Source organism: Dama dama, chromosome 6 (genome assembly GCF_033118175.1).
Source record: "Dama dama isolate Ldn47 chromosome 6, ASM3311817v1, whole genome shotgun sequence".
Taxonomy (NCBI): domain Eukaryota; kingdom Metazoa; phylum Chordata; class Mammalia; order Artiodactyla; family Cervidae; genus Dama; species Dama dama.
In genome coordinates, this window is record NC_083686.1 from 13578676 (window position 1) to 13603845 (window position 25170).

The 25170-nt window shown below is 47.0% G+C and overlaps 1 protein-coding gene across 2 annotated transcripts in view; it reads right to left on the bottom strand.

The window, feature by feature from the left end:
- The window catches only part of CRMP1 (collapsin response mediator protein 1), a 63753-nt gene that overhangs the window by 27443 nt on the left and 11140 nt on the right, over positions 1-25170 (bottom strand). For both annotated transcript variants that reach the window (XM_061145162.1, XM_061145163.1), the window contains exons 2-4: positions 12905-12993; positions 7170-7354; positions 5755-5919 (exon numbers count right to left, since the gene is read on the bottom strand). In XM_061145162.1, the coding sequence (XP_061001145.1) occupies positions 5755-5919; positions 7170-7354; positions 12905-12993 (439 nt within the window). The remainder of the gene's footprint in view (positions 1-5754; positions 5920-7169; positions 7355-12904; positions 12994-25170) is intronic.

Here is a 25170-nt window from a genome sequence, read left to right on the forward strand (position 1 = left end):
TTGACTCAACGGACATGAGTTTGAGCAAACTCCGGGAGATAGTGAAGGACAGGGGAGCCTGGTGTGCTGCAGTTCGTGGGGTGGTAGAGGGTCGGACGCAACTGAATAACAACAAACAGGTAAAACCATAGTGGAAGGTAAATTCATAGCCTTAGACGCTTCGTTATTTTGGGGAAGGGAGGAGAAACACATATCAATTGACTAAACTTCTATGATCAGTTCAGTTCAGTCACTCAGTCTGGAAATTCACCAGAAATTAGAAGTAAACAATACAAATAAAACCAGAAATAATGAACTGGCAGAATTGATAAATATGCCTTAGAACTGGTTCTGCTGAGTGGGTGGATGGGGATAAAGCTGCCTCAGATTCGCTTTCATCCAAATCATGACAGAGTTGACACATTTTAAATGGAATATTTCTGTAACTTAATTCTTAAGAATTCAAAATAAAAAGCAAACAACCAAAATGATGAACATATCTGCAACAAATTAAACAAAGGTTTCTTTTTTCAAAACCTCTTATTTAAAGAATATCAGCCAGGATTTACTTCTGGTCAGAGGAGGGAGTTGTGACTACCATGGGGACCCATGAGAAGTTCATCACAGAGGTCTTTGTTTGGGGCAAAGTTCTATTTCTCGCCTGGAAAGAGAAATCTTATAATTCATAAAGTCACAGTTTTTTCTTCTGTGGTTTTCTGTATGCTTCATTTTATAGTTTAAAAAGATTAAAATAAAAGCAATAAAGCAAAATAAGGCAAACAATTTTTAGACAACTTTTTTTAGTTGGCTAACAAATAAAGATAAACACAATTTGGTCTTATTTATAATCAAAGTAATTCAGATGGAAACCTCAGTACTGTACATTTTAGAATATGCTGCTCAAAGCTAGTGAATAAGCATCAAAATGAGTCCCTCTTTCATAACAAGTGACAGTAAGATTGGCACAACCAATTAGAACCTGCTTAGAAAACCAATCTGTATCAAGAGCTGTGTTTCAATATCTTTGGTCTGATAATTCTACTACTAGCGGTAGAGCCTTGGGAAATACAGTCAGCCCTGTTACTCAAAAACCTCCCAAATTCATAAACTCCATCTTCACAGTCCTCCTCCAAGGAGGCTACATGGAGTACCAATTCTAAAGGATGATATTGAACACCTACTGAGCCATCAATCCATTCATAACACCCTCCAGTTCTCAGAATTGTCTTACATATTTTAGCAAATACCCTCCCCGTATCCAGCCAGTAACCTTGGAAGCAGCCATGTTCATACCACGTGGCCACAGATCACAGATGGCTGGTCCAGGGCTGGGCATCTAACAGATGCTGAGCTGAGCCAGGAGGAGGGACTGAGTCCAAGTGATCGCAAGGGACATCTGACTGGTCTTTGAAACAGATGTCCACCCAGACAAAGTGTGGGCTGTTGTATTCAAATGCGGGGACTATGGAAATAGAGAATGCAGGTCAAGGGTAGGAGGAGGGCAGGACTGGCTCAGAGAGAAAGGCTGGGATGAGCACAGGAACACGGCTTGGCATGATGTGGATGTATTCATGGATCCCTGAATACACGTCTCTATCGCTAAAAGGAAAGCTGCTTTGTTTAGCTTAAACGAAGCTCTGGAGTGAGTCTCTTGCTTGTAATCAAACACAGGGAGGCTGATATTTATATCGGTGAAGAAAAACTGGATTCATAAACAGTAAACAGGTTTCTTGGCTGCAGGACTTACAGGATTTTTACATGACAATGTGCATTAAGAATATTCGAGAAGAGAATAAACAGGGAGCATTTCCGAAACTTATGAGAGCCCAGAAGCCCTTTCTCAGGGAATACTCATTGTCTCACTCATCAGATATTCACTAAGTACTGACTATGGGCCAGTGCCAATCTAGAAGCTAGAGATACAGCTATGAAGGAGGCAGGAAGGATTCCTATCTATATTCTAGTGGAAATACGCCATGAACAAACAAATGAATGGGATAATTTCACTTAAAAGCAGGAGGCAGGAAGAAGTTAAACAGGCTGGTAAATAGTTTAAAGGTTCACAAAACGTTTGCAACAACCTTTCTCAAGAGATAGAATCTATTTTCTCATTTCTTGAATGTGGGCTGTCTTGAGACTGACTCTGACCTGCAGAATAAAGCAGAAGTGTGAGTGGACACATTCCAAGCCTGGGCTCAGAGGGCTTGCAGCTCCATCAGCCTCATGGAGCCAACACGGGAAGAAGCCTATGAGAGCCGCTGGGGAAGGGAGGTTGCAGACAGCCATCCCAGCAGCCCCCACCTCCCAGCTGGGGCCTAAGGCATAAGTAAGCCACATGTGGGCAGCAGAACCTCCCAGCTGAGCCCAAACCAAAGTGCCTTTCCACAGAGTTGTGTGCAAATAATAAATGTTGCTTTTTATTCATTGTGGTAAAATACACCACACCTAAAATTTACCATCTGCACCATTTTAAGTGGTTTAAGCACATGCACACTGTTGTGCTTCCATTTCAGAACCTTTCATTTTGGCAAAACTGAAACTCTATCCCCATTAAACACTTCTGCTTCATTGACTATACTAAAGCCTTTGATTGTGTGGATCACAACAAATTGTGAAAAATTCTTAAAGAGATGGGAACATCAGACTACCTTACCTGCCTTTGGAGAAACCTATATGCAGGTCAAGAAGCAACAGTTAGAACCAAACATGGAACAACAGACTGGTTCCAAATTGGGAAAAGAGTACATCAAGGCTGTATATTGTCACCCTGCTTATCTAACTTATATGCAGAGTACATCATGTGAAATGCCAGGCTGGATGAAGCACATGTTGGAATCAAGGTTGCTAGGAAAAATATCAATAACCTCAGATATGCAGATGACACCACCCTTATGACAAAAATCAAAGAGGAATTAAAGAGCCTCTTGATGAAGGTGAAAGAAGAGAGTGAAAAAGCTGGCTTAAAACTCAACATTCAAAAAACTAAGATCATGGCAGGCAGTCCCATCATTTCATGGCAAATAGATAGGGAAACAATGGAAACAGTGACAGGCTTTATTTTCTTGGGCTTCAAGAGCACTGCGGATGGTGAGTGTAGCCATGAAATTAAAAGACTCCCTGAAAGAAAAGCCATGACAAACGTAGACAACATATTAAAGAACAGAGACATTGCTTTGCCAACAAAGGTCCATCTAGTCAAAACTATGGTTCTTCCAGTAGTCATGTGTGGATGTGAGAGTTGGACCATAAAAAATGCTGAGCACCAAAGAACTGATGCTTTCGAACTGTGGTGTTGGAGAAGACTCTTGAGGGTCCCTTGGATTGCAAGGAGATCAAATCAGTCGATCCTAAAGGAAATCAACCCTGAATATTCTTTGGAAGGACTGATGCTGAAGCTGAAGCTCCAATACTTTGGTCACCTGCTGTGTAGAGTTGACTCATTGGAAAAGACCCTGATGCTGGAAAAGATAGAAGGCAGGAGCAGAACGGGATGATAGAGGATGAGATGGTTGGATGGCATCATGGACTCAATGGACATGAGTTTGAGCAAACTCCAGGAGATGGTGATGGACAGGGAAGCCTGGCGTGCTGCAGTCCCTAGTGGAGCAAAGAGCCAGACATGACTGAGCGACTGAACAACAACAAATTAGACACTAACTCCACATTCCCCTTCCCTCCAGGCCCTGGCAACCACCTTCGTACCCTCTATGAATTGGATGACAACAGGCCCCTCATGTGAGCACAGTCATACAGCATCTGCCTTCTGGCGACTGGCTCATAATGTCCTCAAGGTGCACCCATGTCATAGCAGGTGTCAGAATTCCCTTTGTTTTCAAAGCTGGATGACTCTCCATTTTACGGATGGACAACGTTTTGTTTATCCAGTCATCCTTTGATGGACATTTAGGTCATTTCCTTTTTTCAATGGAGAATTAACACCAAGCTCAGACCAGGGGTCTCACCCTGGTACCAGAGCTTTGGTGCTGAGATCACTGGGTGAGCCTCAGAGAGGTCAGCTTGGTGACATGCCCATCATCACATAGCCAAGAAGTGTGAGGGCAGGATTCAGACCCAGGCAGCCCAACTTCTGGGATCTTTCTACATCCTGGACTGTGATTCTGTACAAAACAAGAGTGTGACTCACAGCAACTTCAATGAAGGGACAAAACCATCTGGATATAGAAGTTCAGACTTTTAAGACCCAAACTGGTAAACAGGCAAGGAACACCATCAGATATTCACATAAAGGAAAAGTGTGCACAAAATGTTTAACATAATTAGCAGTTGAAGCATTGTAATGTTCAACAGTAGACTGACTTTTATTCATCAAATTAGCAAGGATTTCATAGAAGCAATAACACCCAATGGTGCAAACACGTAGGGAGTGAGAGACACAGGGCAGTGGGCATGCAAATGGGTGCATTTTTGTGGAAAGCAATTTGGAAATAAGTGTCACGCTTTTTAAAAAAGTTGAAACTCTGACCCTGTAATGCCATTTCTGAAAATCTACGGAAATAATTAGAGATGCAAACAAATGTTATATACAAAAATGTTCACCAAACACAATTTACAGTAAAGCAAATGGAAAACCTAAGTGCCCAATAAAAAGGAAATAGCTAAGCAAATTAGCCATTACATTGTATGTTATGAGTCATTAAAAAGTTATTAATGAAGAATAATGATTATTCATAAAATGTTAAGTGAAAAAAGAAGAATTCCAAGTAACTGCTACCGTATAACTATATAAGGCGAAAACTGTCTAAATAGGGGATGGAAAGCAATAATCTTTAACATTGGTAGTAAGTGGTGATTTGGAGGTACGACCAGAGAGGAAAATCTTTTTTTTCTTCTCTTGATTTTCATTTTTTTTGTAATGTGGTGATGATACTTTTATAAGAAAACACAGCATATATATTTTAAAAATGGAAAATATCCCCCTTTTCTCCTTGAAGCATCTCATTTATTTGAGGCTGTCTCTTCAGAGAGCCTCAAAACCACCCCCTTTCTGGAGGGACCACTCATATCTGGTTCACTCTGTTCTCTTCTCTGCTTCTGTGGGTCTTCAGTTCCGTTTACCTTCATTTGGTGTCACACACACTGTAAAGTACCCACACTGTGAAGGGACATCCCATGTGAGCCCACACAGAGGAGGGCCAGGATGGATACAGAGATGCACAAACATGATCCCCTCTGTCACAAGCTCAGAGTTTAACAGAAGAGCCGGACAGGCAACAAGCATCCTTCAATCCAAAACACAAAGCAAAAGCAATGGAAAAGGTGTGCTAAACAGGCCCCAGCAACCTGCTATGGATATTCAAGGGATAAAGCAATTCTGATCAGGGAAATCAGAGGAGGTGATAGTTGAGCTGGGTATCAGAGAGAAGAAACGGCATCCCTGGATGCAGGTATAGAGATACCAAGAACAAAGACCCAGCAGTGTAGCAGGTTTCAGGGGGTGGCATTCAGGATAATAAACACCCAGATGAGTGTAGTGGGGAGAGAGAAAAATGAGGCTGGGTCAGTGGGTGCCTTGTGTGCAAGGCTCGGGAAATCAGGCTTTTTTCTATGAACAGAAGGACTCTCCAAAGGATCAGAAGGAGAAGAAGACAGACTCTTTAAGGAGGGTCCAATATTTCCACTGTTCATGTGGCAGGGCAGAGCTCACAGTTGGGCTCAGAACAGATGCAGTTAAAGAAATTCTTAACTCCACAAACCAGACCCAGCAAAGATATGATGATTCCAGAACCGTGCCCCGCTTCTGGGGCTTTAACTGACCTTTGTCCTGCACCAGGACCTCGAGCTCCTCCCGAATGCCATCATACCAGCTGGTGATGTCCACATGGAGGGAGTAGTCGCAGCAGGATTTGGTGTCTGCTGCTTCATGCCATTTCTCAAAGGAGGTCAGCAGGCTGGACCCAGGTTCAGGAACAACGTGGTCAACTGGGGCAGAAAAATATGTGTCATATCCCAAGATGCTCAGGACCCAAGCTGTTCCAATGGTAGCCTCTTTCCTGCCATCATCATCCCCATCACCTCCAATAGCAGCATAACTACTGTGACAATCCCTTATCCCCCCATCACCATGATCATCACTATCACTTACATCATCCAGACCAACAACTTCAGCATCACCATCCTCTTCATCATCACTCTCACCATCATCAACATCAATGTTGTTACTGTTGTCACCATCATTATCAAAATCATCAGCAGTGAAATGGTCACCACCATCTCAGTCTTCATTACCACCATTGCCACCACCACTTGTTACTGCAATCTCACCTTCCTCCTCCTCATCCCCATCGTTATCATGACTGCTTACTGAATGCTTATGATGTGTCACATACTGCCACAAAGGCTTTATGTAAGTTATCTAATAAAATCCTCACAACTACTCTGTGAAGTGAGTATAAATACCCCCACTTGGCAGATGAGGAAACTGAGGCTTAAAGACGGTGAAAAGGTCATACAAGGTCATACAACTAGCAAGCAGTACAGAGAAGATTCCCAGAGTCTGGTCAGCTGTAAAGACTGGACCCTTTCCTGAGGCTTCATGTTACCTTCTTGGGCATAGAATGCAAAGGTGAAAAGGACTTAAAAGAATATGAACTTCACCATCCCTTTTTCAAATAAAGTCTCAGATGTAAAGCATATCAGTGGGGAGACATCTGTCTAATTTTAAACCACAATGGGCTTTGCACACCCCTCTGATCCTGCCCTGTTTCTAACATCCACCCCTCACAGCCACAAAGAGCAGTATCTGCTCCCCACCCCCTTTCACTCCTCCACCCACATAGAGCATCAAACTAGCTTTTGCTAACTTGACTTTCCAGTCCTCACTCTACTCAACCTCTCAGGACACGGCAAATCACTCTCTCCTTCTTTAAACTCACTCCTCCCTGGTTTCCATGGCAATATGATTTTCCAAGTTTGGAAACTTTGTATTATGCACCATTATCACAGCAGCAATACTGACTGACACAATCACTTCCCAGCTGTGAAAATTTCAGCAACTTATCTCTCTGAGCCTCTGCTTTCCCCATAGTCATTATAATACCTGTATCACTGGTTCCAAAGCTTTAGCCATCTGCACACCAGGTGCCCAGAGCAAAGAGCCTGATGCTGCTCACGATGCTGGGGATTTGAAAGAGAAGTCGCAGCCTGTGGCCTAAAGCCGGGGTACGACTCACTGATCATTGTGGTCCCGCCCGCCAGCGCTGCCTTGGTCCCTTGGAAGAAGTCATCAGCAGCCGTCATCCCCTGGGAGGGCTTCTGCAGGTAGGTGTTGACATCAATACCTCCAGGAATAACCATCCGCCCATTGGCCTCAATGGTCTTCACTCCACCGGGAACAATTAAGTTCTCTCCTATTTGCCTGGAAACAGACAACAAAGACAGACTTTGGTTTTTTTTATAAAAAAAGGCTGCCAATTGTGCAGTTTCGGTTCCATGAGATAAACATTTCTGAGGCAAGTCCCACCCAGGGCACCAGGTGGACAGAGAAAACTCAGGCAGGGTCCCTGCCCTCCAGGGGCTCACAGCCCAGTGAGGAGGAGAGACATATAAGCAGATGTTTATTACAACCCAGTTCACACTGGGGTATGGGGAGAACAAGGTGGGCCATTTCATTAGCCCTGTAAGATCTGGGAGGGCTTCCAGAGGGAGGCAAGGGCAAAGCTGAACCCAAGAGCAGTGGGACCAGCATCGGCCTCAAGTGGGACAGCGTTCTCTGAACAGCTTGTCACTCAAGAGTACTTCAAAGATTTCTGGCACTGCCTTGGGGACACAGAGATGGGCGATGGCAGGGAGGCAGAGTGACAAGTCCCCTTAGCTCTGCAAGTCCTCAAAGGCAAGGCTACAGGGTGAACTCTGACATTCCCAAATCCGTATGTTGAAGTCCCAACCCCTAGCCCTTCAGAATAAGACTATATTTGCAGAGAAGGCCTCTAAAGAGGTCATTAAGTTAAAACGAGGTCACTAGGGTGGGCCCTGACCCAACCTGACCGGGTATTCTTATGAGTCAAGAAGATTAGGACACAGACATATCCAGGCAAGACCACAAGAGGACATGGAGCCGACGTGCATCCCAAGCCTCAGAAGAAACCAACCTACCCACACCCTGATCTCAGACATCTGGCCTCCAGAACTGGAAGAAACAAGTATCTGTTGTTTAAACCTCCCCGTCTATGGACTCTTACATCAGCCCCGGCAAACTGATACAGATCTGCAATCCTCATAGAAGACAGTTGTGAGCACTGGCCTCAGGAAAGCTACTTAACCACCAGGCACTAACACCGTAAAAGCTGCTGTGAAGAAGTCACACTGGGCGTGGCAGGGCTTTTCTAGATAGACTGACCAGCCCTTCCATTCCCCATGTGCTGGTGCAAACGTCCTCGAGAAGGAGGGCAAATTCCAAAAGCTGGGGAAGGAGGAAGAAGAGCCTAAGAATCTCAAAGCCTTGCCCCTGTAGCATCTATCGGCTGTGTCTTGGATGTTGGTACCAGAGTCAGGAGATGTATCCAGGGGCCAGTGGAGGGGTGGGGTGGGGCAGGGGTGGAGAAAGACCAGGACAGATTCAACAGCCTCCACGGCCAGTGCCCGCCTGAGACCACAAGCAATGGTTATTTAAAAAAGAAATCCAGGAGCTTGCCTGGTGGCTCAGTGGTAAAGAACCCGCCTGCCAATGCAGGAGACACGAGTTTGATCCCTGATCTGGGAAGATCCCGCATGCCGCGGAGCAGCTAAGTCCATGTACCACAACTACTGGGCCTGTGTTCTCGAGACTAGGAACCCAACGACTGAGCCCTCATGCCGCAATGACTGAAACCTGAGCACCCTAGAGCCCGTGCTCCACAACAAGAGAAGCCACTGCAACGAGAAGCTCATGTACGGCAACCAGCAGTAGCCCTTGCTCGCCACAACTAGAGAAAAGTCTACGTAGCAATGAAGACCCAGCACAGTCAAAAGTGCATAAATAAAGAAAATTTTGTAAAAAAGAAATCCAGTTGTGCTGAACTGTTGGGATTTGGCCCCAACATTAGTTTCTCTAAGTTATCCAAAAACATCAGTAATGAAGATGCAGGAAAATGTTGCTTCAGTGACCACAAACGTCAGGCACCAGAGTCCACACACAGGAGAAGCAGAAGCTCCTTGATCTTCTGGACTCCTGGGCCAGCTGCTTGGGGCACAGAGGTGACCGGACTCTATGTGGGGGGGTCTTCCAACAGAAGTGGAGCATCACACAGGTTGCCCTGAAAATGGAAGCGGGTCTAGTCCAAGCACAGTGCCAAGGCCATGGTGAGCCCCCAGGAAATGTCAGCATTTCTGCCAATTTCACCAGCACAACTGCAACTGCTGCTGCTGTTGCTGCTTCTAATCACCAACCCTCCTCCCTCTAGAATTCCCATCATCATGTAGAGGATCCTGCCGGGTCCAGTCTCCCCACTGCCCATCTCCAAGATCATGAACGATGCCAGGCGCTGAAGGGAAGGGTTCAGGGAAGTCACCCCCAAGGCTTAAAACAAGAGCCATGAACCGCCATTATGCACTGACCTCAGGAGACTTTTCTAAGCCCTTTATGGAAGGTCTCATTCACGTTCACACTAGCTGTTGAAGACGACAGGGTGATGTTCAGAATGTGTAGCACTCACAAAGGAACAGGCACAGTCTGTGCATGTCAGAACAGACATGCACACAGACACCCCGGCACAGCCTTCCAGCGGGAACCAGCAGAGTCAAAGCCCAGTCTGATCCTGGGCTGTGTGACTTGGCCACCACACCACAGCGCCAACAAGGTCTACCCTTCGGGGCCATTCTAACCAGGCAGATCGTCGCCTTTCTACAAACCCTCTCTCATCTCCTGCCAACAACTCGTGAGGGAGGAAGTATTCAGATTTTACAAAAGAGGAAAATGGAACTCAGAGAGCAGTGGTGACTTATCCAAGGCCACACAGCGAGTCAGTGTTGGGTCTGGATTCAAGCTCGGTCTCCCCCAGGCTACTATCAGGCTCTGCCTGCCAAGCTCAGATGCCTTCCTTCTTCCCTTCCGCAGAAGTTGCAGGTTCTCCCCAAACTGGGATTAAACTAAACAGGACGCCCAATGAGCCCCCATGAATTAGCAAGAGGACTCCCTGAGTGGTTCTCAGTGGCAATGTGGACGGAAGGAAAGGAAAGAAAAGGAAGGAGCTAGGAGAAGCAGACACCGGTCCCCAGCCTCATCACCCTCCCCACCATTCAGAAAAAAATCATCAGCCATCAGCATCTGATTCTCCAATGCTCAGCAAACTGGATGGAGCCCTCGATGAATCATAACAAATGCTGCACAAACATACTGAATGGCTTTTAGTAAAACCTGGTGAATGGCCGCAAGATGAAAGGATTCTTGGGATTTAATCAGAGTGAAGAATAACAGCCTCCTCGTGCCAGGCAGTTCCTGGGCTCTCACTTCCACACCTCCTTCTCAGCCAGCAGGGACCTGGGCCCACGCGACCATCCGAGACTCTGTAAGGCGTTCAGACAGAGCCACTTGCTCTGCTTAGTAAGGCAGGAAAGGCTCTGCCAGTGCTTAGAAAGCTTTACAGCAACAAGGTTAAAAGTAAAAGGCGCCTCCCACAAAGAGCTGATGAATCTTGGATTTACAGACACTGCTTATTTCCTGAATACCCTGGGTGGCCTAAGTCCTAAGTCTCCAGGGGTTCATGCAAACAGCAAGCACTTAATAAATGCAGCCCAACCTATAAGCATGGGGTCCATCTGCTCATATCCTGGACTGCGTCTTCCAACCCCCAACTGCACACGGCCGGTGGGAATAGTGGTTCCATGAAAGAGTTCTCCATGCCACTGTCCTCCATGCTCAGGACCCCAGAGGCCTCACATAAGTGAGGAGCTCAATGCGTGGCGGTGCCTCACCTAAGCTGCAGTGACTCAGAAGCCTCACTTTACCAAGCATCTCACCACACTCCACCCCACCCCACCCCACCATCCCTTTCTGGTTCCAGGCTATACCGTGGCTGAGACTGAGGTCCCTACCATCTGATGTCTACGTTTGTATATTACACTTGCTTCATCAACACTCTGGGGTCCCATCCACCCCTGGCACAGTGCTAGGCCCCAGGATGGCGGGCAATAAGGCAAGATCGCTCATCAGCAGCAAGGGCATTGGTGGAGATGGTAGGGGGGAGGTGGGCACATTCAGCACAGAGGAACAGTCTGGGCTCTGGAAGGCTTCCTGGAGGAGGAGCCACACAAGTTGGGCCGGTAGGACAAACAGGAACTGGGAGGCAGGGGCACGACATGAGGATGGGGGAGGGGCAAGGCATTTCAGATGGAGGATTTATGGATGCAAGTTTCCCAGGGAAGAATTGCTTGGCAAGTTCTCCAAAGGCCATTTTTAGTGCAGAGGGAACTGGGGGAGGGGGAGGGAATAAACTGGAAGAGGTGAGGCCTGAGCTGGACCGGAAATGGTCAGATCCATCCAGGACAAATCGGGGGAGGGGCAGGCAGAGGGAGGCTGGGAGGGGCTCAACGCTGCCCTGAGCGCCTACTCTTCACACAGCTCTTTGCACAGATGGTCCCTTAATGCACATGGCAATCCACAGCCTCCTCCCTCCTCTTCCTCTGCCCCTTCCTCCCTCTCCTCCTCCTCCCCACCATCCTCATCATCGTCAGAGGATACACGGCCCTGGGATGGACCCACCAATAAACATTCGTTCCTATTTGAAGTTGACCTTGCTCACACCCCTCTGCCTTCCTTCCAGTGCCAGCTGCCCACGTCAGATCCGAGATGATCTCCAACTCTGCTCTTCCCAACTCCAGAGGAAGAGCCGAGCAGCAGAGTAAGACGTGGAAACCACGTAAAAGTCACTGTCTGGTGTTAGCGGCGGAACAGTGCCCCCAAAACCCACATTCTGAAGCCCTAACCCCCAGTAACTCCGAATGTGACTGTGCTCGGAGACAAGGTCTTTAAAGGGGTACTTAGGTTAAAAAGAGGCTGTTAGGGTGGGTCCTGATGCAATAGGGCTGTTGTCCTTTTAAGAGAAGGACAAACCAGAGGCACATGCAGAGGAGAGGCCACGGCAAAAAGATGGCCATCTGTGGGGGCGGGCGTGGGGGAGAAGGCTCCAGAGGGAAGGGACACACCTATGCCTCTGGCCGATTCACACTGTTGGACAGCAGAAAGCAATACGACATTGTAAAGCAATTACCCTCCAATTAAAAATAAATTAAAAAAAATAAGACGACGGCCGTCAGCAAGCTAGGGAGAGAGACCTCAGGAGAAACCATCCTGTTGGCACTTTAGCACAGGACTTCAGCCTCCAGAACTATGAGAAATAAATTTCCGTTGGGTAGGTCTCCCCATTAGGGGTATTGTGCTCTAGGAGCCCACCCAGACTCACACCTCTGAGATGTCCTACACGGCTGAAGAGGCAGCCAAAGCATGTCTTCCCTTCACCAGACAAGAACCCTGCCTGGAGGCCAAACATACCTCCTTCCCTCCTCCTGGCCCCCTCCACCCAATTCCAGAAACTCTGGGCCGGTAGGGAAAAAAAGCTATGAATCCAGTCAGGGGTGCTAGGTTGGAATTGGGCCCTTGGCTCTAACTCATTCTGCAACGTGAGCAGCCACTTGCCCCCAGGGGCCCACCACCCGCCAAGAACAGAAGGGCCAGTGTGTGTACTTCACGGACTCTGTGGGCCTCATGGCCCGTGTGAGCGCCACGCCGGGGAGCCCGGTGCCGTCACGGGGCGCTCAGCAAACACCAGCCCCTCCTCCACCCATGGTTTGCGCCTCCCCACACCTCTCCGTCCCTGGGAGTCACAAGAGCCAGCACACTTATTCTGGGGCAGAATGCCAGCCTTCCACTCCCTCTAAGGGCTGGGCAGCTTAGGGAGACAGGCTCCTTAAAGGATGTGTTTGGTCCACCCACTTTATGAGTCCATCTTCCAGGTAGACGTCGGCGTAGAAGGACTGGTCATCGTTGATGATGCGTCCGCCCTTGATGAGGAGTCGGTCACTCTGAAAAGCCAAGCAAAGTAGTAAAGGTCATTATAGAAAAGCCAAGAAATGCTTTTTTTTAACTTTCAGCATAAAATTTTCAACTCTTTTCTAAAGTAAAGAAATGGCCTTAAAAAGCCCCCTGTGAGCCTTCATCCAGATTCTTTCAAGACGTCATCCTTCTTTCACCTCTTTCCCCCCTTAAACACTAGCTTTGATTTGCTGAGATATTTTAAAGCAAATCTCAAATATGGTATCATTTCACCCATAAATGCTTTACTACATAATGTTAGGCAATTTAAAAAAAAAAAAAAAAAGCTACGATCCATTATCCCAACAAACCCAGTCATCATCAATTCCTTCAGGTCAGTTAATAACCGGACCATATTCAACTTTACTTGATTGTCTCAAAAATGTCCTTTTACAGTGGGGTGCTGTGAAGAAAATCCACCCAAAGTGCCCATAGCACATCCAGCCCACAATTCTCTGTAGTCCACTGAAATCTGTACCATTTCCTCCTCCTTTTAAATGTTATTCATTTGTGCAGGAAACTGGGTCATTTGTAAATAGAACAAGAATTTCTTCAGGCATTATTATTGAAATTAACAAAACTCAATTTAAAGACATTTCAAACAAGTGAAATGCCCAAAATAATAAAGTGACATCCCCCAGGAAAAACACCTCCAATCAGAGTTTTGATGTTTTTCCCGATTTCCCTCTACTTCCATACTTGTGATTCTAGCGCACCTAGTCATTCACTCACCCATGCACCCAGTAGCCCAGGAGCCTGGAAGAACAGGAGAAGAAGGAGCTCTTGTGGAGCTGGTGAGGGACAGACAGAGGTTTAAAAAATCTGGGAATATGTCGGGTTCAAAAAAGAAGAAGTATAGGGTGCCCATCATGGGCACAAAGCGAAAGGGCTTCTGATCCTATTGGGGAGTCAGGTAAGACAAGCTCAGATCTAGAAAATAATTCCAGATAAGCTGGACCAAAGGGTGAGGAAGAAGGCCAGTAGGGTGAATGCTGAGTACCTGGGGAGAAAGAACTGACATGCCAAGGCCCAGAGGCAGCAAAGAATACAGCCAATTCTAGGAGCTAGAAAGAACACACAGTGTGTCCTTTCTGCATTTTACCATAAGCCTGTCTCAAGTTATTTCATGTTCTGCTTAAGCATAATTTTTAAGGGGTTATAAAATATTTCATTTTATAGATACATAATAGACTGTTAATTATTCCCCCATGGTTTTTTTTTTAATGTTTCACAATGATACATATTTCTACAATGAACATCTTTGTGTATAAAGCTTTTCCTTTAATTTGGACTATCTGTTAAGCTAAATTCTCAGAAATTTAACAACTGAGTTCAGAAGTATAAATGGTGCTTGCATCCCTTGACAAATATAACCAGACTGCTTTCCAATAGTACCTCTCCAATTTGCCATCCTGAGACCACCAAAACACCCTTGGCTGTCATTAATATTTGTTAATTTGCATTTCTCAGAGGCCAAGAACATTTCCTGTCCTGTGCCTATTTACTGTTTGTATTATCTCCTAGCTGGAGATGTGGTGAAGGATAAGGCACAGCCTCTGCCCTTAAGCCCCAGCCCTTGGGTAGGAATTGTTATAGTAAACAATAACAATTCAGAGCAGCTGCCTCAGAGGGAGGGTCTTGCGTGGGTTCCTCTGAAAAGGGAGCCTGAAATGACATTTTACAGGCAAGCAGTGATTCTGGGAGGTGATTCCAGGAAGCGGAGTAAGGGAGGCAGGAATGGAAATCCAATACAGGGTACCCATTGATCCAGCTAACACTGTGAGTAACTGGGGCTAGATCCCACCAGGGCCCCCTGAGGAACCCTCTAAATATAGACTGCGCCTCAGGTGGGTCCCAGTGGCCCCACAGCACTGACCACGAGAGGAAGGCAGAGGATGCTGTGTAAGCCTAGAAAAGAAGGTTGTCCCCCAAATTAAGGAATGAGCAAATGAAGTGCGTGCATGCATGCGCACTCAGTCATGTCCAGCCCTTCCCGATCCCTTGGACTGCAGCCCGCCAGGCTCCTCTGTTCATGGAATTCTCCAGGCAAGAATATTGGAGGGGGGTTGCCATTTCCTATCCTGAGGGGAATCTTCCCTACTCAGGGATCAAACCCACATCTCCTGCATCTCCTGCATTGGCCGGTAGGTTCTTGACCACTAGCGCCGTCTGGGGCTTCCCAGGGAGCTCAGTGTTAAAAGACAAGCACCGGATACAACTCAGTGACTAAACAAACAAACAACAAACTAAAGAACCAGCAAAGGCTTGCTGAGCAGAAACAGAGCCTACAGCCTGCTGCTCAGAACCCTCCAGTGGGTTCTTGCATCAGTGTGTTTCCTCCAGAGTGAAGGCTAAGTTAGTGAGACCCCACTTAATCTGGAATCCTACTATGTAGGCAAAATTCACTCTCTCACTTGCATCAGGCAGGTCCCTGCTCAATGTCATCTGAGGGTCCTCCCTTCGGCTGAGTTGTTTGGGACACCTTACACCCCTGTCTCGCCTGCAGACCCCTCACCTCTTACCCACTTTATGTTTACACAGTTCTTAACACAGTACATCTGACCGTCTATATTTACACATTTGTTTAAAAATGTGCCTTGTCGCACTGACATCAGAGGTGTGTTCCCCCACTGGCTGTAGCAGGTGCAACTCACAGGGAACCAACTGCATTTGTGCTGCTGTGGAAGGATGGTACCACCTACAGCAGTCCCTGCAGTTCCCTCAGAGACTCGATTCCATGAGGGCAGAGATTTCATCTGTTTTCTTCACAGCTGGATCTCCAACACCTTGGGCACAGCCTGGCAGGATAGATGAATGGATGAACGCCTGAACTGATTCTCAGAGGATGACTGGATAAAGATGGAGAGAAAAGGCATCGCGGCCATGAGACAAAGAACTATGAGCCGTCAGCCAAGGAAGAGAAGTATGTCCTGTTCTCCAGGAAGAGGGTCTCTGGAGGAAAGGGCTTCAAACTCAGTCATCCAACCATCTGCCTCTTATCTTTAAGACAGAAGCCAGGACCGAAGGAAAGAGCCCTGGGCACTGTGTATCCAGAGGCAGAGACAGACTGTTGTGCAGTTTTCTCGGGCACCAGAAAGCAGAGAAATGTGAGTCACTGGCAGCTGGCGCCTGGTTTCTGGAACACGGTCTCCCGTGGGCAGCCGTCTGCCTTGTCACATTTAATAGAGGGCTTTTCAGGCTAATCCTGAAAGGTGGTGTTTAATGCGCTGCTCACCAGAAGATCAGCCCCACCCAACTCTGCTCTTCCTAGAATCAGATGCTGAAATCCCCACCCCGCCCCCCAGCTACCAGCAGATATGATGTGTAGGACCCTACCTTCAGGGTCCTGGCTCTTGCTGTTCTCAGAGGCCAGCCTATTTCTAAAAACAATAAGCTCACAGCAGAAGGCAAGAGCTGATGTGACTTCTTTTTTCTTCCTTCAAATGAGTAGCGTGTTGGCCTTTCAACTGACACTTTCAAAAGCACATTCTTTGGAACTCTAGCCCAGTGGGGTTTTAATAGATGTTGATCCAAAAGGGGATTCCCAGGTGCAGTGAGTTTAGAAAATTCTGGGTTAAAGAGATGCGGAGATCGTTTTCATGTCAGGAATTCCCAGATCCTTTACTGCTGATGTGAAATGTGAATATTCAAGAGGGGAACTGAGTTGATCTTTTCCAAATTTAGACCCTTTTCATTCTGTGGGACATCTGACGAGGATACTTTTTCTTGGAAGACATCTCAGGAAATGCACTTTATGGCTGCGGCACTCTCCACGCCTGTTTGTGCTGAATGGTTCTCAGGGAATGTGAGGTCCCATTGACCGCAGGTGGAAATGGAGCTCAGGATGGGTTGACCTCCCAAATTCACAAAAGTCAACATGGGTGGAGATCAGACCCAAGGTTTCCTAATTTCCTGTCCAGTGTGCACTCCATCAAACACCCTGTTGTCACGTTTCGAAACATTTTCACCCATTGGAGGGCTTTCCTAGTGGCTCAGCAGTAAAGAATCTGCCTGCAATGCAGGAGAGGCAGGTTTGGCTCCTGGAAGAAGGCATGGCAACCTACTCCAGTATTCTTGCCTGGAGAACCCCATGGGCAGAGGTGTCTGGTGGGCTACAAAAAGGGTCGCAAAGAGACACGACTAATGTGACTTAGCACACACACACATGGTGGAAGCCATAACAACCCGTAATCAGATGCAATTCAGAAAGAACCCGAGGATCTAGCTCTCTAGGACTCCCTTTCTTCATGCAGGAAGTATGAGTGAAAAACCCTACAGAGCTGTACTTCCCTCCAAACAGTAAATTTTATGACGCATAATATTGAAGAGTTTAATCAAAATCACACATTTAAAAGAAAAATACCAACACCCTGCCTCTCCCAGGATTACCACAAGGAGCAGTCAGCAGATATAAACAATGACAAACTCCGTACAAAACCCACTGTTTAAATATCTTGAAAGAAAATTAAATACCTCATTAAAAATTCAACAAAAATCTAACAGCAAGGGTATGTCAGAAACTGCCCACTTCTTCCGCGGTGACAGCAGTAACCTAAAGAGACTTAGACTCATCATGGCTCACGTCCTTGGATCAGTGTTGTGTGAGAACAAAACGTTCAGAGTCAGACAGATGCAGCTTCCAATCCCTGCCCATTTGCCATCCATGTGACTTAACCTGCCTGAGCCTCAGTTTCTTTGTCTATAAAATGGGGATAACTGTCCCTGCCTCATAGGGCTGTGGGAGAACCCCGCAGGGGTATGTATATAAAGTGCTTTGCCCAGGCCTGCCACTGGGGAATACTCAGCAGAGCTACACATTGTTTATTCTTTGCCATTTTCTGTAGCAGGAATTACACTCAATAAATATTTGCTTAAGAAAAGAGTACATGCAGCTAAAAAAAGACAATCTTGCCCTTAAGGAGTTCTAAGGCCAGTGGGGGAGACTGAATCATAACCAGACCTTTGCACCCCAGTGTGGGAAGGGCTTGGACAGAGGGGTGGAAACAGCACAGAAGACCTCCACTCCAATCCTTCCAGGAGAATCTGGGCTTGAAGAGTGAGTAGGAATTAGCCACGTGGCAGAGGAGACGGCAGGGAGCAGGAATGGCAGGGGACAGGCATGGGTTAGGGGGTGCCAAGAGGGCTCGAGGGCCTGTAGGTGGCTTCCTCTGGCCGAAGTAGGACCACAAGAGGAAGCTGGAGAGGCAAGCAGGTGCTGTCTCAAAGGGGCTCTAGCACCACAAGCAGACACGAGGCTGCTCACGATGGGCTGGTCACGATGGTAATGATGATAATGAAAAGGCTTTCACCAAGGAGGAATTCAAGCCCATCAAAGCTTCTGAACTGAGACATCATCCCAAAACTGGGCAGAAATGAGAGAAGAGAAACTGATCATCTGCACAGCTTCTTTCAAGCTGGGATTTCTTAGTAAGGGTATGCCTCAGCCATTTTTACAAATTGTATCACAGATCTTGACTTTTGACCTAGAAATTCAGAGCTGGGAATCTGTCCTCAGGATAATATCTCAAACAGGGTCGAAGAATTATACACGAAGAGGTAAACCAGGATGAGTGACAAGATACCACACCATTAATGGCGTAACACTCAGCTACTAAAACATTCCCTAGAATTTTTATTTATTTTAATGCTGTATGGGTCTTCACTGATGTGCACAGGCTTTCTCTGGTTGTGGTGAGTGGGGGCTACTGCTCTTGTTGCAGAGCACGGGCTCTGGGGGGTGTGCAGGCTTCAGTAATCGCGGTGCAGGGGCTTCACTGTCCTGTGGTATGTGAGATCCTAGATTCCCAGACCAGGGAACGAACCCGTGTCCCCTGCACTGGCAGGCAGACTCTTCACCCCTGGACCACTAGAGAAGTCCCTCCCCAGGGATTTTAAAGGATAAACCACAGTGCTGAACAATTAAATGTTAGGTGGAAAAGCAAAATACCAAACTCTCTACATGGTAGATCTTTCTGGTGGTAACTGATTGCACCCCGTGCAGGCTTTGGGGTGCCTCCCTTTGCACCCCTCCCCCACAACGCTCATCACACTTCATGGTCATCGGTCACGTGTCCATCTCCTGCTGGGCTGGATACCCCTCCATTCCCAGAAGAGCTCTGTGTGACTCATCTCCAAATCCCCAGGGACCACGCAGGGCCCTCAAACAGTTTTTAGCAAATGTTTGCTGAGTGGGAGGGAAGGAGGTGACAGCCAGGAGGGAAGGAGAAGAAAGAGTGTTTGAAAAGACAAAGGGCATGAGGAGAGATAAGAAGAGTGAGATAAAGAGTGATAAAGAGGGAAGGAAAATGAATGAAAGAGGGAAGAAGGAAAGGGAGGAAGCTGGGGGAGAAATAATGAAAAAAGGAGGACAGAGTAGACTGACAGATCAGAAATCTCTCTTTTATGCTTTTAACATCCCCTGAAAGTCTAACCCTGCTGCCTGGGAACAGGAGCTTGCTTAGTGCAAATCTTGCTCAATATAGGTGGGGCCCGCCTACACCTTGGTGCTGGGCAGTCATCACATCTCCACGGCCAAACATCGTGGGGAGCAGAAGAGCACCACGGAGAACGGAAGGCTTTCTTCTCCAAACCCAACACTGATCTCCCTTCCAGCCCCAACTGTGACGAGAGAGCAGGTGTTGCCAGGATGCCTTTGCTCTCTTCACAAACATCAAGTACCATGTTGAATGCCACTTACGAAAATTAGCCTTTATAGTTTCTGATACTTCTACCCACACAACAGCAAAATAAACAACCATCAGTTAGGAGGGGTGGTCTGGATCACACTGCATCTTGTCTATCACTGTCCTGAGGGAAGCATGAAGCCTCCCTGAATTCTGTTCTCCTTCTTGCATCGTGGGAATAAAGTCTGTCATTTCCAAAGTAAAGTTAGAGGAACAGAAAACTCATTGAGGTCTGGGGAGCTTGAGAAGAAGAATGAGGTTCCACTCTCATCAAACCAACAACTTACCCCAAAGTCACTAGTTTAGCAACCTTGGCTGCTATCAGGAAAACATTAAGAGAGTGAAAGTTGTTACTACAGAGACAGAGGAAGGCAGTGACTATCTCATCAAGGAGAGGATGTCTGAGCTGGGTTCTGAAACAAGAGATGCTCATGAAGTTAGAGGAGGGCATGGCAACCCACTCCAGTATTTTTGCCTGGAGAATCCCTTGGACCTAGGCTACAGTCCATAAGGTCGCAAAGAACTGAACACAACTGAAGTGACTTAACACACACACACACACACACACACACACACAAAGCAGAAAGTGGAGGAGAAGTGGAAGATTCCAGCAAAATAAATAGTATACACACGGACACAGTTCTGAAGTTTTCAGGTTCCATGAAGTAAATGAGGACTGGAAGCAGTGCGGTGTGCTGTCCATGGTCCTGAAACACCACTAGGCACCTGGAAACAAGACTTCCTGAAACCCTGTGATGAATTGTGACTTCCCTGGAGGCTCAGATGACAATCTGCCTGCAAGGCTGGAAACCCAGGTTCGATCCCTGGGTCTGGAAGATCCTCTGGAGAAGGAAATGGCAATCCACTCCAGTATTCCTGCCTGGAGAATTCCATGGGCAGAGGAGCCTGGTGGGCTACAGCCCATAGGGTCACAAAGAGTCAGACACGACTAAGCAACTAACACCTTCACTTTTTGATGCTGAAGATCTGGCTCCCTCCTACCTCACCCATCCATGGAGTTCTAAACTGCTTTTCTTTCTTAGATCACAGCACATCTGTAATCTTTATATTCCCACAGAACAAAAACCACCATGGATTATGCTTCACATTGTATGCAATAGCTGGTTTCAAGTACATCTCACTGAGTGCCACCATTTCAATACTCTAATTATTCCACTCAAGAAATTGGGGGGAGAGCCTGTGACACCCCACATCTCCTCTCCTACCTTCACTAGTTCACACACTGGAATCTGGGGTCAGCAGATTTTGTTGTTGTCCAGTCTCAAAGTCACGTTTGACCCTTTGCAACCCCATGGACTGCAGCAGGTCAGGCTCCTCTGTTCTTCACGATCTCCCAGAGTTTGCTCAAATTCATGTCTATTGAGTTGGTAATGCTATATAACTATCTCATTTTCTGCTGCCCTCTTCTCCTTTTGCCTTCCATCTTGCCCAGCATCAGGGTCTTTTCCAATGAGTCAGCTCTTAGCATCAAGTGGCCAAAGTATAGGAGCTTCAGCTTCAGCATCAGTCCTTCCAATGAATATTCAGGATTGATTTCCTTTAGGATTGACTGGTTTGATCTCCTTGCAGTCCAAGGGACTCTCAAGAGTCTTCTTTAGCATCACATTTCAAAGGCGTCAATTCTGTGCTCAGCCTTTTTTATGGTACAACTCTCACATCATTACATGAATACTGGAAAAACCATAGCTTTGACTATACGGACCTTTGTTGGCAAAGTGGTGTCTCTGCTTACTGCCTAGGTTTGTCATAGCTTTCCTTCCAAGGAGTAAGCGTCTTTTAACTTTGTCAGTGGATGAGTGAATGCCAAAAATAGGGGTACTGGCTTCATACAGAGGGCAACTCCATCTACTTACAGGCTGTAAATGTGCAGAGATTTTGATCGGGCTGCCTGATTTATCAATGGGAAGGGGCTCAGAATAAATAAATGACAAATTACTCCTTGAAAGATGAAGAATCTCTTCGTGTCTGAAGGGCAAGCACAAAAACAAGTCTCAAAAAGGTAAGGGAAGTCCATTTGGTAGGAACGTGCTTGTCCATGCATTGAGTGCAGGTAGAATTGCTTTCTCATAAGGCAAGGAAATGTCAAGGTGAGTTCTGAAAGTTCTTAGCCCTTTAAACTCTACAAGCCACTGACCAACATTAAGTCACTGACTCACACTTGCAACTCAAACATTCAATTGGACAGGCAGCTATGCCCTCCACTCATGCAAGGACAATTCATAACATGGCACCAGAGCCTAGATAATGCTGCAAATCCACTGGGAGTTCAACCCTAGTGCTTTTGTCAAGATTTTCAATTGCCAGATCTAGTTTATGGGTCAGGAATTTATGTTATTAACAAATACCTCAGACACTCTTGACGGAGACCTTCTGCGGTAGACTGGGGTATTTCTTTCACATTCCTTCCTGCCCTCCCACCCTTGCCATGCCCCATTGTGGGGGCAGGGTTCTCCCAGTCACACAGACTGTGGGTGTGCCTGCAAGACTCACTTTGACCAACAGACTGAGAGTGATGTGAGCGCACCAATCTGAGCACAAGCTTTAAGAGGCAGGTGGGTTTCAGCTCAGTTTCTTTGAGAGTCCATCCTCCACCAGGAAAACTGCAGGACCCAAGGAATGATGCCTCCTTCAGTCTGAGTCCCAGAATGGGATGCTGTGAGGAGCACACCTGATTCAAACAGAAACCTGAAGACAAGTCTAGCTGAGTCCAGCTAAGCCTCTGCCACACACAGACCTGATAACAACAGATAACTCTTGTTATCTGGGAATAACAAGAGTAATGGGGTTTTTTGTTATGCAGTATTATTGCATCAAAGTGAACTGATACACCACCCAAAACTTATGCCAGGAGCCACAGCCCCAGTAGTTGCTGTCTGATTTTCTAGCTCAAATACTTTATAAACCCATGACTCTGTTCCTACCCCTAATGACCAGATCCCTCTTTCTTCTAGGCTCCCCTCACAGTTGTCCCAACCAGCCTCCCTGCAGTAGCAAGAGCTACCTACAGTGCAGCTGCAAGCTCCTATTAATTCACAAAAATCATTTGCCTTTGGTTTTGCCTCAGGGGACAGCCTGTCAGCCAGCAGCCCTTTGCCACACTTTCCAGGAAAGCAACCCTGGGAGTGGCAACAGGCCTGAGACTGAATGTAATGAACACACATTTGTTCTCCACCCGCATGGGGAGAGGACACGGCTGCATCGCCCTCCTTTATGAATCAGAAATACAGGTGGTCTCCAGGGACTGCAGGATTTTCTGTGAGCTCAGGCCCATTTCCATGGCAACTGCAATTTTAACGAGATCTCAAGTTCCACTGTACCTAACAGACATTCAGCAAATACTCCCTGATGAACTGAATATCTGGTTTTAAAATAACACAGCTCTGTCATGACCCCAGGAGCGGGCAAGGTCTTCAGGCTTCCTACAGAAGGGAGAAGCCAGACAAATCCATATGTATGTGGAGACCCATTTCTACACTTCCTGGTCTCTGCTTTTCCTCTTAGATAAAGCAATCTGGACAGAAATCCTTTGCCTTCAAGAAAACTACATTCCTGAATACATACAAAGGACCCAGTTGCATTACACGGATTTTCATTTCTCATTCTTTTTTTTTTTCCTGTTTTTAATTCCAAAGTCACATTAAGAAGCAGGTATTATTGCTACAAATAAGCAAACTCAGAGAAGTGATATAATCTGCTCAAGGTCACCCAGCCAGGAGACAGTGGAGACAGATTTGAACCTAGTATCACTGTGTACCTACCAAGTGACGACCCAGTGTCCTGTGATAGTTACCTGTGTTCCCAGCTAAGATGCCTGTGCCTCAGTTCCCTCCTTTGAAGAAGAATGGGAATAAGCAAGAATAGATCATACATATCAAGCCCATTTCCAAGGTCATGCATCTCACCCGCCCTTCTGACGGGATTGCTGTGAGTGTGGCCAAAAGGGAGTAGGCAGACTAAAGGCTCTGAAACTTAGAAAGGGCTTGCCAGTGGTAACATAGGAAATGCTAAGCCCTATTCACCTAATAAACACATCCTAGGTGGCACAGAGGTAAAGAATCTGCCTGCAATGCAGGAGACGCAAGAGATGCAGGTTCGATCTCTGGTTCAGGAAGATCCCTTGGAGGAGGCATTGGCAATCCACTTCAGTATTCTTGCTGGGAAAATGCCATGGACAGAGGAGGCTGGTGGGCTACAGTCCACAGCGTCACAAAGAGTCGGACATGACTAAGCAACTGAGCATGCACGCATTCACCTAAAAATTACTGACAACGCCCCCTGTGAGCCAGATGCTTCCACACTTATTATCTCATTTATGCTCATTTAACAAGGAAGCAGTGTTGTCCGCTGGCTGAGGATGGTGGGTAGAGGCCAGAATGCCTGAGTTCTAAGCAGGCCCCACACTTATTACCCTTGTTCCTTAGGCACATTTACCTCTCTGAACTTCAGTGTTCTATCTGTAAGGCAGAGAGTGGTTTTGAAAAATTAAATGAATTGATGTGTGGACAGAGCTTAGTGTCTGATTTTTAAAGTCCTTGCAACCTGGGGAAATATATCCCATTCAAACGCCCAGTTCCATTTTCAGGTTCTCTCTAACCTCACACCCCAAACCCAACATCTATTCCAGAAGTATCCTTATACCGACCTGCTGATCTCCACCTCCCACTGCACCTGCCCCAAATGAGCCCTCCTCCCCGTCCCCCTGCTGCCTGCCTTGTCCCCGCCACAAAACAGCCAGGGACCTTTCTGAAACACAAATGCAACCATGTCGTGTGTGTGACTAGCCGTTCAGCCATGTCTGACTCTTGGGACCCCACAGACTGTAGCCTGCCGGGCTCCTCTGTTCATGGGACTGACCATGTTGTGCCTCTCCTTAAACCTCTCTCCAGCTTATACTTACGTGTAGGATAAAGTAAGCCTCCCAGGCTCTTCCTGGTCCGACCCTTGCCTTCTCCAGGTGTTGCACCATATTCGCCTATTCACACTATAGTCTGGTTATCTAAGGCTTCCCAGGTGGCGTTAATGGTAAAGAGCCCTCCTGCCAATGCAGATAGATGTAAGAGACATGGATTCGATCTCTGGGTCGGGAAGATCCCCTGGAGAAGGGCATGGAAACCCACTCCAGTATTCTTGCCTGGAGAATTCCATGGACAGAGGAGCCTGGCGGGCTACAGTCAGTAGGGTCACAGAGAGTCGGACACGACTAAAGCAGTCGAGCGCCGCACTGCACTCTGCCTCTCTAAGCTGCATTTGCACAGCCCTGTGCCTTTGTCTCTGGCATCTGCTACCTGGCCTGCCCGCCACACCTGCTGCCCATCGATTTCCAGCTCACCTTGTCAGGTGCAGCGCTCTGCCTCCAGGAGCATGTGCTCACCTCCTGGAGTCCCTATGGCATAGGGCTCACACTCCTCATTAGCATCATTTCACAACTGTACAGCTCTTCATCTTTTGGCTCATTTTTGTTTG